Here is a 16,423-nt window from a genome sequence, read left to right on the forward strand (position 1 = left end):
CCCATCGCCTGTACCGCCACCGTCACCCCCGTCACCCGTGTCACCTGCAGTGGCCACATCACCACCGGTGGCCCTGATGCCAGCGGTGCCCCGATGCCCGGAGGGGCTGGCGCAGCTCCGGGAAGAAGGGCCAAGGGCCAGCGGACGAAGAACACGCCACTTTATTGGGGCGGGAGCAGGCGCACCCGGCAGTGGGCGGCCTCGAGAACTATCCCATGGGTTCGCGGCGGACTCGGCGCCCGCTCGTCCTGCGAGCGGGCCGGGCAGCCGGCGTGCCGGGGCGCGGGGTCCCCCCCAGCCCTGGGAGCAGAGGGACATAAATAGGGGGGGCGGGCGGGTGGGGAGGGGACGTAAAACTGACATAAAATGTCTACACGGCATAAGTAACAATACTTAGGGGTACGGCTTGGCCGAGGCACCTGGCGAGCCGGGGAGCTGCCGGGACCTCCCTCCACTGGGGTGGCGGTGCCGGGGGGGTCAGGGGCCCACCGGCAGGCTCCGGCGCAGTGCCTCAGCACAGCCGGCTAGCTCCATGCGCTCCAGGGCGGCGAAGACGCGGTCGAGCGACGCGCTGGTCTGCTGGCACCAGCGCTTCAGCATCTCGTACTGCTGGTCGCGGATGTGGGCCACCTCCAGCTCCACCAACTCGATCTCCGCCTCCCGCAGCTCCAGCACCCGCATGAACTCCTTCCAGCGCCGCACCGGCACTGCGTCGATGATGGCGTAGAGCTGGCTGCCCTGCAGCAGGGTGCTGCGGGGCTCCATAGGGGTGGAGGGCTCCACCGCGCCGCCCGGCTGCGCCGCTCTGCTGTGCTGCTCCCGCAGTAAGGCCTGGTGCTCAGGGCTCTGCCTTGCCATGCCGGTGGCACGCTCCGTCACCTGGGGGGAGCGTGGCTGGGTCCAGCACAGGCTGTCCTGCTCCCGGGCACTGACCTGGCACCTTGGCATGGCCACAGCCCCAGCCACGGGGCTGGCCGGCTGTGCCGTGGGGAGGGGGCTGCCTGCCGGGACACTGTGCCAGAGCCATTTCCTCTTGTGGTAGATGGCGAGGGCGCCCAGGAAGAGGGGCCCAGTGAGCGCCAGCAGGACGTACTCGAGCCCCGAGCCTGCAAGGAGGAACGGGAGCATCCCCGTCAGCCCACCTGTGCGGCGGCCCCCGCGCCACCGCCCCCAGCCCCACCGCCCCAGCACCTTGGCCGCCGCCGCACGCCCACTGGCACTCCTTGCTGCACTTCTCCGGGGTGCTCCTGCAAGGACAGGGGAGCCGTGGGTGCCATGCTGCACTGTGCCACGGGCCCCGCACGTGTCCCCGGATGGGGCACAGGGAGGGTCAGTGCTTACGCGTGGCACGGCCGACACTCGCCACCCTCGGCATAGAAGTCAGGCTTGCAGCTGCCGCAGAGCGTGTCCTGCGCCTCCGAGCCTAGGGAGAGGGCGGGCATCAGGCAGGGCGGCACAGCTGGAGGCAGCACAGCCAGTGGGGCCGCACCGCAGGCCGGCCGGCAGCACTCACAGGGCCGCTGGATGAGCCTCCCCGTGCAGGGCTGGCACTGCCGGCAGGAGAATTCACTGCAGCGCTCGTCGAGGCAGTCGCGGAAGTGGCCGGGCTCGCATCCGCAGGCGACATTGCTGGTGGCCGAGCAGTTGCTCAGCACGCTCTGGAAAGCTTCAGGAGATGGGCGGTGAGCAGCACGGCACAGCACAGTGCAGCACCATGCAGCATGGCATGGCATGGCGCGGCACGACGTGGTGCAGCACGCCACCAGCTCACCTTGGCGGTCGCACTCGTAGCAAGCCTGGCACTCGAGGAAGGTGTTGGGCTGGGTGCGGAAGGTGCCGGCGGGACAGGGGGCACAGACGCTGTCATTGCCACGGCTCGAGCAGGCGCTGCGCAGGAACATCCCTGCAGGGACAGTGGGGTGACAGGGAGTGTGGCCACCCAGGGCGACGTGCCCGGTGTGCCACAGCATGCCGTGCCGCCCGGAGAGCTCTCACCTGCGGGACACTGGGCGCAGCACCGGTGAGCACCCTCGATCCAGTTCATGCCGGCGGGGCAGAGGGGTCTGGTGGCGTGCCTCCGTGGGCGGGTGGGCGGCCGCACTGGCACCCACTGCCCCTGCGGCATGGCGCAGTCCTGGCAGCCTGGGGGTTGCGATTCACTCGCTGCCAGCCACAGCGCTGCCAGGATCACCTGCGGGCAGGGAGAGGGCAGGGATGCAGGCAGCTGGGGCCCCCAGGAGCCACGCACCGTGGGAAGCAGCCCCTGCACCATGCTCCCCACTGTTCCGGCCGCACATCCTGGGCTGTCCGAGCCAGAGCTGAGCCCAGCTCAGTGCCGTGTGGACACCGGTGCCTGTGCAGGATGGCTGGAACTGCAGCCCCAGAGCTACACGGGTGTGTGGCCTCGGGCCGGGAATGCCCCACGGCAGCCCCTGCACCGTGCTTTCCCCGCCGTACCCGAGCGAGAAGCTTCCTGCTGGTGCCACGGGGCACGCACACCGCAGGAGCCACCGTGCCCCCCCGCGCCCGGGGAGCTGCCGTCAGGTGCCCCACATCTGTTCTGTGAACGGTGCCGCCAGGCCAGCCAGGAAGGGGGGCCGGGAGCAGGGCTGTGATGCTTGACCGCCGGCCCCCCGCGGCATCCCCGGGGACGGGCATGAGGGAGTCGGGCACACGGATCGCCGGCGGTGCCGGTGCTCCTGCCCACGGGATGGCCAGCCTGGAGAGGCTCCGGCAGCCAGGCGCGGGAGGGTTAGCGCTGCTGCCGTTGACTTTTCTGGAGTTTATCTCCCCTGCAGAGGAGGCGATTTCCTCCCCGAGAGGAAGCCGTGCCCGGCTCACGCTCTCCCCGATGCTATCGCGCCTCATACGTCTGTCCCAAACTAGGTCACTGCTCCCCCACCCCAGGGCGCTGGGTGCTGCGCCCAGGGCAGCCCCGCTCCCCGGAGGGCCCCGGCGGGGGCGGCGAGGGGGTGCCCACAGCAGCATCCCCCGCCCCGGGAAGGGCAGGGGGCCGGGGGGCCAGGGAGTGCCGTGGCGCCGGCAGCGCGGGCAGGAAGCCAGGGGATTCCTCACCAGGGGCTGGATTTCCCAGCTGTGATGGCCCCGATTACGGTGGCTGAATCATTTTCTATTAAACCCACCGCCACCGGTGGACTGGAAACTGCGCACGGGCCGCCCCGCTTGCCGAGTGCCGCCAGCAGATCGGGGCGGCTGCCTCGGCCCTGGCTGCCGGCAGCACGTCTGAGTCACCGCCGAGGCACGACCTTCCCATGGCGGAGCCCTGCCTGCGTGCGGGCAGGGGGGCCGCCGGCACAGGTGCTGTCCCACTGCCGGCTGCGCAGCGGGGAGAGCCACCGCTTCCTGTGCCGCGCAAGCACCACCCCTGCCCGTAACACGGCCCCGGTGAGGCCTCGGCTCCCGGCGCCCGTGTGCCGGGGCAGCCACCTGCCCAGCCCTGCGATGGCACCTGGCAGCCTCTGCCGCCGGCAGCCCTGGCCCGCGCCCGCCGGCTGTCAGCGCAGCCGGGCCCCGTTGGCAGCGCCCGGCCTGCAGCCCCGTGGCTGAGGTGGCCGTGCCTGCAGTCCCGATGGCCGTGCCACGCTGCAGGCACTTTGGCGACGCAGACCCCAGTGCCAGGCAATCAGCTGGGGGCGGGGGGGGGCGGTGAGCGTTTTCGGCATGCTTGGCACTGGGCTTACCCCGCCTCCCCCTCCTCCTGAGCCCCCCACGGCCACGGCCCCGGGGCACCCCCCAACTGGTGCCAGGGGGCCGCGGGACCCCGGCATCGCCACACTCACCCAAGCTGCCCCCGGGCAGCAGCGCTTCATCCTTGCGGCCGATGCGGCTGGGTCATGCCGGGGCAGCGAGGGGACTGGGGCGGTGGGCACAGTGGGGTGTCGGGGCAGCTCAGTGCCCGGGCCGGGTGCCCCGGCACCCCATCGCTGCTGCCACCGCCACCAGCAGCGCGTGACGCGTGGTGAGTGAGCGTCAGCCCTCCCTACACAGGCTTTTACACCCAACCGCGACAGGAGGAAATGCTTTTTTGGAAATGAGTCCAGGGAGTGTGAAACCACATGACAGGAGAGCCAGGCGCGGGAGGGACCTGTGCTGCCTTGCCATGGGCCGCCCGGCCGCCGCCCTCCCTTTCCCGCTGGCACCAACCCGCCGCGGCTGTGGGGATGCTGGGGGCACAGGGAGCAGCGCTGACGCCCCTCCCCAGGGCTCCATCCCCACCCCGAGCCCCAGGGCATGAGGCTGGAGCTGCCCCCAGCCTTGCCGCGGTGTCTGCCCTGGTAGGGCTCCCCCAGCCGTGCCGGGTGCCCATCCCGGTGCTGCCCAGCCGTAGGGTGCCGCCACGGCCAAAGGAGAGGCGAGGTGGGCGCGAGCGTGCACCAGCTGGGTTTATTGCTCGGCCGGGACGCGGAGCACAGCCCGGCACGGGACAGCAGCCGGCGCGCCAGCTGCCACCACATCCCCCCGCGGCTCCCATGCTCTGGCCCTGGGCGTGCTGTCCGCTGCCACCACCTCACCCCCCAGGGCAAACCCTGCCCCGGCCGGACCCGGGGGCCACTGCCCGCCCCAGCCCAGCGCCGTCCCCCCCTGCCACCACCCCCAGCATCCTCCCCGCAGCACCGTGCCGCCGGCGCTGCATCCCTCTCAGCACCTTCCCCGCTCACCACCGCCAACATCGTCATCCCTTCCTCGCCCACCGGAGCCGCCCCACGGCTCTCCACAGCCCCCCGCATCCCCGGGGCCCCCCGCCCCCATGCACTGTGGGGCGGCTGGGCCCCGACCGACAACCCTCGTCTCTGCGGACAAGGGTTCGGCACAAGTTATGTGCCGTGTCCATCCCCGCTCTGGAGAGAAGCGGGCAGCCCTGCGTCGCCATGCCCAGGGCATGTCCTCGCCGAGGGGACTGGTCTGCATCCCCATCCGTGTCCCCACTGGCGTGGCATCCCAGCGCCCGCTCTGCCTGGTCCTGGCATTACGCTATGGTTAGAAGCGGGAGCAGCTCCTCGGCATGGCCACGCGTCCGTCCTTGCCACCCGGGCAGCTCTCAGACCTCCCTGCAAGGCACAGAATGGGGAGAGATGCCCTCAGTGCCGGGACCTGTCACCCGGCCACAGCGAGGATGCGGGAGGGCTGGAGCATCCTCTAGGAGCACATAGGCAGGATCGCGCTTACGAGGCGGTCAGCGTGGAGTTGAGCAGCAGCGTGGTCCGGATCCGGTAGAGCTGCGCCAGCGTCAGCTTGCGGTGCTGTGCCGACTGCAGGTCCGAGAGGGTCTGGCGGGCAGCGGGGGGCGGGGCACGACCGAGCTCCCCTGGGAGGGACCCCGGCCGCTCCTCTGGCTCCGAGAGCTCCGAGGTGGAGCTGCCACTGCTGCCGGGGGCAGCCGGGGGACCGGCAGCTTGGCTAGTCCGGGGAGGCTCAGCGCAGAGGTCGGAGAGGCTGCGGCTCTGGCTGAGGGGGGCCGGGGGGCCGGGGGGCAGGAGCTGGGGCAGGCTGGCCTCCGACTTGGACTTGAGCACCCTGGCCGGGCAGGGCAGGAGCTGCACGGGCATCCGGCGGCGCAGCCGGGGTGAGGGGGGCCGTGGGGCCGGGGGGGGCTCCCGCCCGTCCTTGGCCACCCCGTCCGGCTGCTGGCCGAAGTCCCGCAGCGAGGCGGGCGAGAGCGTGCCGTAGGCGCTGTCGATGGAGGACGAGCGGCAGCCACCGGCCGGGGGGGCCACGCCATGGGGCAGGGGTACGGGCAGGGCGCCCACGGGCAGCTCCCGGGTGGGGGTCTCGGCAGAAGTGGGGGTGTTGGCGGAGGTGCCGGTGCTGACGGAGGAGCCATCCGAGGTTGAGCCAAAGGGCCCCACGTCCCAGTCCGGGGAGGAGAGCTCGTCGCCGCCGTCCGCCACCACCACGGCGAGGGTCTCGGTAGAGCCTTCGGAAGGGCTGCGGGGGCAGCAGGGTGAGGAGGGGGCTGCACCAGGCTGGGGGTGTGCGGGGCCCCCCTCCCGCTCCCTACCACCGCTGGGAGTCCGGGCTGGCACTGCCACGGTGCAGGATGGTGGGCGAACTGGCAGCCGAGGCACCGCTCTCGCCATCCTCCTCCTCCTCCTCCTCTTCCTCTTCCTCTTCCTCCAGGCGCCAGCACTGCCGCAGCTGCTGCAGCATGTTCTGGGGAGGGGGAGGCATCAGAGAGGCACCGGGCACCTGTGGGACCCCCGCCTGTGCCCCACGCCCCTCACCTGGGCGTTGCGCACCGCCTCGACCCAGCTGCGGCACAGCGACTGCCCGCTGGCCTGGAAGGTGTAGGCGGCCACGGCGCTCCCCAGCTCGTTCAGGTAGATGAGGAGGAAGGAGCCTGTGGGCAGGGGCTGTCAGCAGCGTCCAGGGACCCCCCCGTGGGCCCCATCGCCCCCGGCGCCGCTCACCTGGGTCCCTGAGCTCCCGGCAGACGACCTTGTCCACCAGCAAGGGCTGCCGGACCACCTTGGTGCGCTCAGCCTTCTTGTGGTGCTTGGTGATGAGGAAGAGGTCAGTGAAGAGGAAGCAGTAGACGTCCATCTGGGGGGGAGAGTGTGGCCATGGGCGCCGGCCAGCGTGGCGGGCGGGGGTGGGAGGGCAGGGGCCGGGGCCGAGGCTCCCCGTCCCCTGCAGTCCTCACCTTGCTGTCTTTACCTTCCCGCATCCGCAGGCTGCCCTCGAGGAGGAGCTGCCGGGTGTCCTCCGGGGAGGTGCCGGGGATGGGGGCCGTCAGGTCCAGCCGCAGGAACTCCTTCAGCAGCTGCCGGGAGCCGCCGGCATCAGTGCCAGGCATGGCACGGGGTGGCGTGGGGTGGCATGGCAGGGCATTGGGCAGCATAGCATGGTATGGCACAGGGTGGTATAGCACGGCATGGGGTGGCACCGAGTAGCGTGGCATGGTATGACACAGCATGGCATGACGTAGCATTGGGTGGCAAGACACGGGGTAACACGGCATGGCAGCTCCGCCATGCCCAGCCTACCTTGTCCACCTCATCCGTGCTGCCCTCCACCACCTCATAGGCGTCGATGCGGTCGAGGATGGCGGCCAGGCGCTGCCGCTCCTGCCGCTGGCGCATCCGCGAGTTGACGTGGTTGATGAAGTGCTCCACAGAGCTAATCTGCGGCCGGGGTGGTGGGTGCGAGGCACCGGGGGGGACCACCCCACGCCGCGCCCTGCCGCCCCATGCCCCCGGCCCCTTACCATGGCCGTGATGGCGTCGCGGGCGCGTGGGTCATCCGTCTTCTTCAGCACAGACTTGAGGAGCAGTGGGTACTTGGTGAGGCGCTGGTGGGGCTTCACCAGCATGTCACTCAGCTTCAGGCGGCTGCACTGCTCGTGCTTCTCGGCCCACTGCAGCACGCAGGTGTCAGCCCTGGCACCGGCACCGGCACCGGCCCTGGCCCCCGCCCGCTCCCCTTACCGTCACGTAGGCGCGGAAGAGCTCGCTGTCCCGCAGCAGCGCCCGCATGTACTCCATGCAGCCCTCCTCCTCCATGCAGTACCGCACGTAGGGCTTGAAGAGGGAGCCAAACTGGGGGGCACAGGGGGGTCACCGTGGGGTGCAGCGTAGCACAGCCCCCCACCGTGGCACGGGGTCCCCACTCACCATCTTGAAGCCGTGAAGGAAGTCGACGGGGTCGAGCAGTGCCCCAGTCTGGCGCGCCTTGGCCAGCACTGGGGCCATGACGCCGCGCCACAGCTCGCGGTGTAGCTGGATGATCTCCCCGATGTTGCCAAAGAGCCGCTCGGCATCCACCTGTGGGGGTGAGGCAGGCAGCTGCACGGGGACAGCACCCTCACCCTGCCGGCACGGCCAGAGCGGGGTCCCATCCCCGAGCCGGGGGTCCCCGGCCCTGCAGCTCCCCACCGCTCACCTCGCAGAGCAGCCCCGACTCCTGCAGGTTCAGCAGACAGCAGAGGAAGAGCTGCGGGAGCACAGCGGGGAGCCGGTGGGGTGCAGCCGCGGCCCCCGGCCCCCCGTCACGGCGCAGCGTGGCTGCCGCCGGCACTCACGTCAGTGATGACTTTGAGCTTGCGGATGTAGGTGGCCTCGGTGTGCAGCAGCTCCCAGATGGCTTCCTGCTGGTGGCACTGCCGGCGCGACAGGGCCTGCCGGGCTGAGAGTCAGCGCCGTGCCGGTGGCTGGGCAGAGCCACCGCAGCCCCCAGCCGCCCCGGCCATACCTCTGTGCCCCGGATGATCTGCTGCCAGCTGTCCTCCAGCGCCAGCCCGGCCTCGTCCCCATCCTCCTCCCAGGAGTCGCGGTCAAAGCGGAGCTGGGGCGGCAGCTTGGGCAGCCCGAAGGTGCCGTAGGCGTGCAGCCTGCTGGCCAGCTGCTCCAGCTTCTCAGCCTCCTGGCCAAAAGCGGGGGGCAGAGCGACTGGGCAGGGGGCCGGCAGGGACGTGCCATGGACCCCCTCGCCCTGCCTGCAGAGCTGGGGGGGGCTCAAGCCCCAGAGGGACCCATCCCAGCTCCCCAGCATTGCTGTGGGCAGCTCCCGCGCCCCCTCCCCTTGCCCGCGTCCCACCTACCCGCCCAAAGGAGCCGGCGCCGGTGCCGGAGCCAAAGAAGCCGCTGAAGCGGCTGGCAGCACGGTTCTTCCAGGTGTCGGTGCCATTGGCGGGCAGGGAGCTGCCGCCGTGGGGGGCTGGCTCAGGGCTGGGGATGCTGGTGTCCCCCAGGAACTCGGTCATGTTCTTCCTCCGCCGGCCCGGAGCCTGCTGCGGGGACAGCCGGTGCCCCCGGGGTCAGCGCCCGGCACCGCATGCCCAGGCCACTGGGATGGGGACAGCAGCATGGCACAGCGCGATGCTACAGCAGGGCTGACCTCAAGCGCCCGTGGGACAGACGGACAGACGCCCAGACGGCACCCCCGGGCAGTGGGGTCCCCCCAGCCATGCTCCCCTGCCCGCACTGACCTGCCTACCTGCATCCCGGGGTCGCGGGGCCCCGGGTGCTGCCTGGCCAAGCCTGGCTGGTCACGGGCAAGCGGCCCTGGCAGCGCGGGGGCTCAGGACATGCCGCGGGGCGCAGCACCCCGGCCCAGCCGCCTGCCCAGCCGCGCTCCCAGCTCGGACAGCAGAGCCGGAGCCGGGCAGGCAGTGGCCGAGCTCGTCCGAAACAAAAGGAGGTGGGGCCAGCGCCAAAAACCTTATTTCCCTTCTCGCCAGATAAGCTAACCAGAGCCGAACAATTCACTGGCAGAGATCAAAGCCCCCCTGGCCAGCCGCGAGAGCTGGGTCACTGCCAAGAGGCTCCCACCGGCCCCGGTACCACTGCACCGGCTGCCTCCCCACGTATCCCTGGGCTGTGCCGGGACGCGGCCGCTGCCTTCTCCTCGCCCCGACACCAACGGCAGCAGGGCCAGGGCTCCCCGCCTGCCACTGAGCCACGGGATGTGCCACGCTGCCAGCACAGCCCCATGCCCTGCCGCATCCCCGGCCCCAGGCGGGGAGAATCACCGCGGCACCATCGCCGTTACTCACTGTGCCGCTGCGTCCCCAGGTGCCCCAGCCGCTGCCAGCCCCATCGCCCTGGCGCAGCCCGGCTCCTGCCAGCCCCCAGGAAGGCAGTCGGGGCCGAGACACCCGTGGGGGTGGTTGGGTGCCCGCTGGCCTCCCCGCTCCGCTGGGGCCATGCCTGTCCCGCAGCCAGGCGTCGTAGTGCTGGACGCGGGTGGCCACCAGCCCCGGCCACACGGCCAGCTTGCCGCCTTCAAGGGCTACCGGCCATGGGGCCAAGCACCACGTCCCCACCACCGGCACCCCCGGAGCCGCTCCCTGTGGGCATGGCAGCCTGCTCCCACGGGGAGTGGCAGCCAGCCCGGCCCCACACCTTATCTGGTGCCAGGGTCCACGGGGCAGGACTGAGCTGTGCTCAGCAGCTGCCAGGCGCCGTGGCGAGAGGAGGGCCGGTGGCCAGGGCGAGCCCCAGAGCCGGGACGGCACTGAGCAGCTGCCACCGCCGGGGACCCCGGGGCTGCTGTTTGCCTTTGCTCCGGTGCCAGCCTGTACATGGCACGGCCGCAGAGTCAGTGCCGCTGCCTGAGCTACCACACCTGGCACAGGGTACTGCCCATGCACTGCCACCATGGCACAGCCAGCATGGCACAGCCAGGAGCCAAACTGACTCTTGGGGGCTCCAAGGGGTCTTCAGCCCACGGCACACGAGGCCATCCAGGAGACACTGCTGCTGCCCCATGTCCCCATCTTCCCAGCAAGGATGGCTACGGGGGGATCCTGCACCCCACCACCCCCTCCCCGGTTCCTCCTCCCTGGGCTGGCACCGGCACTCACCAGGCTGTCAGTGCCTTCTCGGCATCCCACCACCAGCTCTGGTGCCGGCCTGAGGAGCGCGGCGGTGCTGACGGGGCGCAGGATGGGCAGGCTGGACGACCTGGCATCCCGCGCTGCCTGCTCCACCTTCAGCTCATCCCCGGGCTTGGCTGTGGGAGCACGGGGCGGTCAGAGTCCCCCGGGAGCCCCAGGGCAGCCGAGCCTCCCGCCGGGCCCCCGCCGCACCTTTCACCCGCAGGTAGTGCCCCCCGAAGCGGTACGCCTCGAACTGGAGGGAGAGCGGCGTGTGCGACTGGTCCAGGTAGACATCCACCTTGCCCGGCTCGATCGCCTTCCTCTCGAAGACCGGCAGCAGCACCTCCCTGCGGGGACACGAGCCCCACGTCCGTCTCCATGTCGGTCCCCGTGTCCATCCCCGCATCTGTCCCTGGCAGACTCACCCCAGGGACTTCTTCTTCGTGGCCGGCACAATTTCTGCCTCGATATCGACGCTGAGGTCGAACTTCAGGGTGAAGCACTCCTTGCTGGGGTCCTGGGGGGACGTGGCACCACTTGCCCAGGGTTCCCTCCCACCTGCCCGGGCCACAGCGCTGCCCCGCAGAGCACCCCGGGGAGAGGGGCCGGTGCCTTACGTCCGTGTGTCTGCGCCGAGCCTTCTTCTTGGGTAGCTTCAGCGCCGAGCTCCTCTGCTCCCTGCGGGCACGGGGTGGGCAGGATGACAGGGATGCCGTGGGCTGGGGACGGGCAGGGGACAAGCAGGGGATGGGGGCTCACCCTCTGCTGTCCGCTGGTCCCTCCTCCTCCTCCTCCACATCGGAGGCAGGGCTGGTGCGCGGGGGGCACGAGCGTGTCGACATGTTGCGGGCCAGGATGGAGCCTGCAAACGGGCGTCAAGCTGGGCTGTGCCAGGACCCCCAGCCCTGTGCCGGCTCCAGCTGCACCCCACTCCCATCCCTGTGCTGCACCAGCCCCAAGTGCATCCCATTCCCATTGCTGCACCACGCCGGCCCCAAGCGCATCCCGCCGCCACGGAGCTGCCGGGAGCAGCAGTGCCGGCCGCATCCAGCCCAGCTCACCTTGCGGGGGCAGGTCGAAGCGAATGTGGCCGTCGAAGTGCATGGCGCCATGGAGGCGGCCGTCGCAGAGCTCACACAGGCTGAGGGGGCCGCTGCGGTTCAGCTGCCGGCACTCCACATGGTGGCATACCTGCGGGCGCACGCGTCAGCTGGGCACGGGCTGCCCGGGGGCCGCCGGCCACGGCACGCCAGCAGGAGGGACAGGCAGCACCACGAGCAGCCGGGACCCCCCTTCCCACCCCCAACTGCGGCTGGCAGACCGCTCACGGGCAACGTTGAGGCCGGAGCAGGCGCAGGGAAAGTGGCGTGAGCAAGACACGGCCACGAGGCAGGGGTTCTGCGGCACAGAGCCCCCGCCCCGCCGCACTGAGCAGGGACCCCAGGAAGGCTGCACATGCCTGGGCACGGGGAGGGGGAGCTGGGGGATGCCCACTGTGCCAGTGCCACCCGCACCTCGCCTGGGAGGCCACGGCCCCTTTGCGCTGGTGAGGAGGAGGAGGAAGCGAGCGTCTGTGGTGAAACAATGCTCGAAGCCGGCACGTTTCCTCCGATTGTGCGCCGGTTGTGGCCGCAGCCCCAGCCCCGCCGGGCATTCACAGCGGGTTATTTTTAAACCCCCAGCCAGGCCCCCAGTGCGGTGCACAGCCTGTGACCCCCGGCCAGCGCCCGCCTCGCTGAGGGCTCCGGCTGACCCCGCTCCTGGGGACCGCGGTGCTGCCGGCCACCACCAGCAAGCCCCGCTGCACCGCCGGCACGTCCCCGCCCCTGAGTGGGACCCCCATCGCCGCCCTGCATGCAGAGGGGTGCAAGGCGCTGCCGAGGAGGTTGGAGCCCTGCCCGGGTTTGCCTGCAGTATGCTGTGCCGCTGCGGGGAGGAAGCGCCCGTGCAGCTCCAGCCGCCCCCGCTTCCTGCCCTCCTTCCTCCCAGCGCCGCTGAGGTCAGAGCTGACGCGCTCCCACCACCCGCACGCTCCCCAAGGGGCCACTAGCCCCTCCGCGGCACCCAGCACCGCAGCATTCGCCGGTGTCCTGCCATGAGGCAGCCACAGCCCCGGAGACACGTCGGGCTTGCCACCAGCCCAGGACGCCCGTGCCACTGGCACCAGCCCAACGCCGTCACGGCCGCTGCGGCACCTGCGGGATGCGGAGCACAGCCGCAGGCTCCAGGCAGTGACCGCAGCTGGTGCTCGCTCGGTGGGAGCCACCCGGACCCTCAGCCGCTGCCCCGCCGGGACGCGGGGCTCCCCGTCCACCCTGCGCCAGCAGCTCAGCCCCGCGGGAGGGGCCAGGCAGGGTGCCCAAACCGCTCTGCCCACCCCAGGGATCAGCTCCCGGCCCCGCCGCGCTCCTGGCACGCAGCAGCTTTGCCCTCGGCAGCTGCCCCACAAAGCGAGGGGGGGACGCGATGCCGGGGGATGGACGGGCTGGAGCGGATTAGCCCAAATCTCACGAGCTAGGGGAAACAGGCAAGCCAGCCGCCATGCCGTTAAATGCCGACAGGACCGCGACAGCAGCAGGGAATGCATGCCCAGCATGGGCTGGGGGACACAGCCCTGCCAGGGGGGCTTCGAGGAGCAGCAGGTCAGGCAGAGTGGCTGGCTATCCCTTCTCACCCACAGGACACATGCCAGGCGCTGGCAGGAGGAAGCTGCCCGGCACTGCCACCGCCACCGCCCCACAGGACCCACCTTGGCCGCCCTCCTCTCGCCGGTGCAGTCGGGGTTCTGGCAGTGCAGCACCGTTTCCTCTGGCGGGCACGGCTCGGCTGCGGGAGAGAGGGGGGTCAGCACCGGGGTGCCACGGTGAGCCCCCTCCAGCCCTGCTCCCAGCGCTGCCCGCACAGTGGGGCCGTGCCAAGGCTCCCACACCGCAAACCCTGGGTTTAAGAGCTTGGCAAAGTGCTGGGGCTCAGCGGAGGCTGGGCCCCCCTGCTCCTGCCGGCCCTGCAGCCCATCCAGGGGGACGCAACCCCACACCCAAGAGCCAGCGCTGCATCCCTGCTGCGGGAAGGCACCGTGCTTCCCACAGCGTCAGGATCTGGCACCTCCTGCCCGGCACCCCAAGTCGGGGAATCAGGACACAGACCTGCCCCAGCTCCCGCGGGGCCGGCACGGACCGGGGCTGCAGAAGGAACGCTAAATCTGCCACTCGCCAGCCCCCAAAGGGGCTTAGAAGCCACGTTAAGCTTTGACAGTTAAATCAGCCTTAGGGACAAATCCTATTTTGAAGGCTTTTGTTATGTGTCTCGTCTAATCGTTTAAAAATAACAGACTCCGGATGGCTGGCGGCAAAAAAGCAGCATGAACACCGTCCTGCGGGGCAGCCCCGCCGCGGGGCAGGGATGCTCCGATGGGAAGCTGCCCCGCCAGGCATGGAGCCGGTGCAGGGGATGCGGAGAGGCCAGGCGGCACGGCTGCACCAGGTGGCACGGCTGCACCGGTCCTAGTAGAAGGGCAGACGGCACAGGGGCTTCCCTCGCCGCGCCACTCCCCTCTCCCGCATCCCTCCTGCCAACAAAAACAGCGACCGCACTGGCCCGAGCGGGACGGCAGCCAAGGCCGGGGTTAGACTCAGTCTGCAGGAAAAAATGCCTTTTGGGGCAGCGCCGAAAGAGCTGCTGCTTCTGCCTGGAGAGAGGGAGTCAATGCGGAGCGGCGCTGGCTGCCCCAGCTCCCGGCCAGGAGGCGATCCCGGGCACGGGCAGGGCTGCCCGCGCTGGCAGGGGCTGCTGCGGCACGGCGGGCGCTGCTGGACGACGGCGCGGGAGCAGGCGGGCAGGGCTGGGCTTGCAGCCCCCCGGGAGAGGGCCGGGAGCCGGGGCTGCCGCGCTGCCCCCGCGGCGGGAGCACAATGGGGGCTCTGTCCCCGCGGCCGCCCCGCAGCGCCCGCCGGGCTGGGCCGGCCCCCCGCCCCCTGCCGCCACCGTTTCACTTGACCTATCGGGAATAATAACGGAAACAAATAAGAAATTCTTTCACGCACCCAAGGGAAAGTTTTCCAAACTCACCAAAAACTCGAGGCTGGCCGGAGCGGCCGGCGGTGCCAGGGACCAGCCCCACGCCGCAGCCGCTGGCACGGCCAGAGCCGCGTGGCTCTTCCCAAACGCTGACCCTGGCGGCAGGTCACGCGTGCACCGGGGCCTTTGGCGTGCTGGGCGGCAGCTCCTCAGCAGGGAGCGCGCGGAGGGAGCCCCAGCTTCTGGCCGAGGCAGGAGGGTATGCGGGTCCCCACCGGACGCTTTGGGGGCCAGAGGAGGGATCCCGTCCCCACCAGCTTCTCTCCCTGCCCCGCCACCTCCTCCTGCTGCTGCTGCCGGCTGTGGTATCACACCTGGCTCTCCCAGTGACGGCAAACGGGTTTGAAACCGGACCGTGCTTGTACCAGAGCGCACCGCGGCAGCTCAGCATCTCAGACATCCATCCGAGCTGAGAGGGAGCGGTGCCGGCAGCACGGGGCGGTTTCCCTGGCGATCCCCAGCTGCACCTGCAGCATCCCCACTGCAGCATCCCCATTACATTCCCCAGTGCCTCTCCTCAGCGTCCCCGCTGCAGCGGGAGCTTCTCCCGGCCCCTCACCCTCGTTGCCAGGGCTGGAGGTTTTTGGCCAAGCGCGACTGCCCGCAGCCTGCCGGCCCCCCCGTGCTCCCCCGGCCACCTACCCCCGAGCTCCTCGCTGATGTCCAGGCTGGAGCTCCAGGAAAAGCGCTCTACCGCCCCGTACTCCAACCCAGCCAGCCCGGCGGGCAAAGCCTCCAGCTCGTAGGTGCCCCGCTTCCTCCAGTACAGAAACATCCTGGGGTCGCAACCGGGGGACCCCCCGGAGCCGTGCCCGCCCCGCCAGGGCCACCGGTGGGACTAGCCGGGGGAGCCCGGCTCCGGCTTTAAGAGCGGGTCCCGGTCTCTGGACAAGCGGCGCATTGATGCCGGCAGCCGGGAGCCGCGGGGCGGCGGAGGGTGCCGCTGGAGGCTGCCCAGCGCCCGCGCGGGGGGCGCACAAAGGGCCTTTCTTCAGCCTCCTACAGACATTGCACAAATTTCACTTTCCGCCGTCTATGAAAGACATTCGGCCGCGGAGACAAGACACGCTTGTGATTAAAATAATCGGCATGAAGAGGGGGGCTGTTCGGCAGCTCTGCCGTCGGACGGCTTTTGGCGGGGCAGGAATGTGCCGCCCCGAGCCCCGGCTGCACCCCCACGCCCGTGGGCATGCCGGGGGCCCCAGCCCACGCAGGGAAAGCCAGGGATCTTTAGGGGGGTTCCCCCCTGCTAAATCCAAGCAAACAGGAAAGCACCGGATAGGGTTTAAAACCTGCAAAGGGATTGCACCTTTGTCCTGTGCCACACAAAACTCTCCCTAAAACGGGGAAAACCAAAACACCGCATGGGATGAGCAGCCGGGCTGAGACCATCCCAGCCCCCAAACTCCTCGGCATCAACAGCGTCTCCTCCCGAAGGTGCCACACACTCCCCATAGTTTTGCTGCTTCTAGGAACCCTTCACCAGAAAAGGTAACAAGAAATTTAAAAAAATCCTTGCTGCAAAGTTAATAGATGCTAACATATTAAAAAAAAAACAAACCCAAACCTGCTTTATTTAGCACATCCTCGATGCTTAAGTGCTAAGCAACCGATTTCCTACCGATCGCAGTACTGAGTGCCCCCACCCTCGCCGGCGGGATGCCACGCCGAGGTTTATGCCCCAAAACCCCCGGCCACCCTGTTGCTGCTCTCCCCCCACCCCGGAGCAGACCCACGGTGAGCACCGGGAACCGGCGCGGTCCCCCCCCGCCTGAGGCTGCACCATCCGCCTCCGGGCCCCGACAGGCACTGGCAGCTTGGTCCCCCCGCCCCGGAAAGTCCAAAACCGGACACTCAAGGCTCGGCGCGGGCACACAGGAGTTACTCGCTCACCCCCCGGCTCCGAGGCGGGGACCCTCAGCCTGCTGAGGCGGGTGCTGGGGCGACAGCGCCGCGGGGATGCTCGGCCCCGGGGGTTGCGGCGCTGGGCGTTTCACCTGCGCAGCTCGC

General features: G+C 70.1%; 2 protein-coding genes across 2 annotated transcripts; both read right to left on the bottom strand.

Annotated features, from left to right (window-relative positions):
* Positions 1–477: 477 nt before the first annotated feature.
* Positions 478–3,833, bottom strand: TNFRSF25 (TNF receptor superfamily member 25). Its single transcript, XM_075721686.1, has 7 exons — positions 3,801–3,833; positions 1,996–2,191; positions 1,772–1,903; positions 1,514–1,666; positions 1,342–1,423; positions 1,192–1,247; positions 478–1,106 (listed from the first exon to the last, which is right to left on the bottom strand). Exons 1-7 carry the CDS (start codon positions 3,828–3,830, stop codon positions 478–480), a joined length of 1,278 nt encoding a protein of 425 aa, XP_075577801.1. The 5' UTR covers positions 3,831–3,833.
* Positions 3,834–5,183: 1,350 nt separating this feature from the next.
* On the bottom strand, positions 5,184–11,455 carry PLEKHG5 (pleckstrin homology and RhoGEF domain containing G5). The gene is made up of 19 exons (XM_075721741.1): positions 11,398–11,455; positions 11,096–11,198; positions 10,954–11,014; positions 10,762–10,853; positions 10,547–10,683; positions 10,322–10,470; positions 8,558–8,743; positions 8,209–8,379; positions 8,039–8,134; positions 7,900–7,950; positions 7,632–7,781; positions 7,446–7,556; positions 7,226–7,375; positions 7,005–7,142; positions 6,662–6,781; positions 6,429–6,561; positions 6,243–6,358; positions 6,020–6,207; positions 5,184–5,946 (listed from the first exon to the last, which is right to left on the bottom strand). Exons 1-19 carry the CDS (start codon positions 11,438–11,440, stop codon positions 5,184–5,186), a joined length of 2,958 nt encoding a protein of 985 aa, XP_075577856.1. The 5' UTR covers positions 11,441–11,455.
* Between the last annotated feature and the right edge of the window lie 4,968 nt (positions 11,456–16,423).

The sequence above is a fragment of the Pelecanus crispus genome, chromosome 15 (genome assembly GCF_030463565.1).
Source record: "Pelecanus crispus isolate bPelCri1 chromosome 15, bPelCri1.pri, whole genome shotgun sequence".
Taxonomy (NCBI): domain Eukaryota; kingdom Metazoa; phylum Chordata; class Aves; order Pelecaniformes; family Pelecanidae; genus Pelecanus; species Pelecanus crispus.

Coding starts and splice junctions, on each gene's coding strand:
- TNFRSF25 (XM_075721686.1), bottom strand. CDS start 3,830: ATGAAGCGCTGCTGCCCGGGGGCAGCTTGG. Junction 1,424..1,513: donor GAGGCTCATCCAGCGGCCCT/GTGAGTGCTGCC, acceptor CCCTCTCCCTAG/GCTCGGAGGCGCAGGACACG. Junction 1,107..1,191: donor GGCGTGCGGCGGCGGCCAAG/GTGCTGGGGCGG, acceptor TCCTCCTTGCAG/GCTCGGGGCTCGAGTACGTC.
- PLEKHG5 (XM_075721741.1), bottom strand. CDS start 11,440: ATGCACTTCGACGGCCACATTCGCTTCGACCTGCCCCCGCAAG. Junction 8,380..8,557: donor GCGCCGGCTCCTTTGGGCGG/GTAGGTGGGACG, acceptor GCTTTTGGCCAG/GAGGCTGAGAAGCTGGAGCA. Junction 7,951..8,038: donor AGCTCAAAGTCATCACTGAC/GTGAGTGCCGGC, acceptor GTGCTCCCGCAG/CTCTTCCTCTGCTGTCTGCT.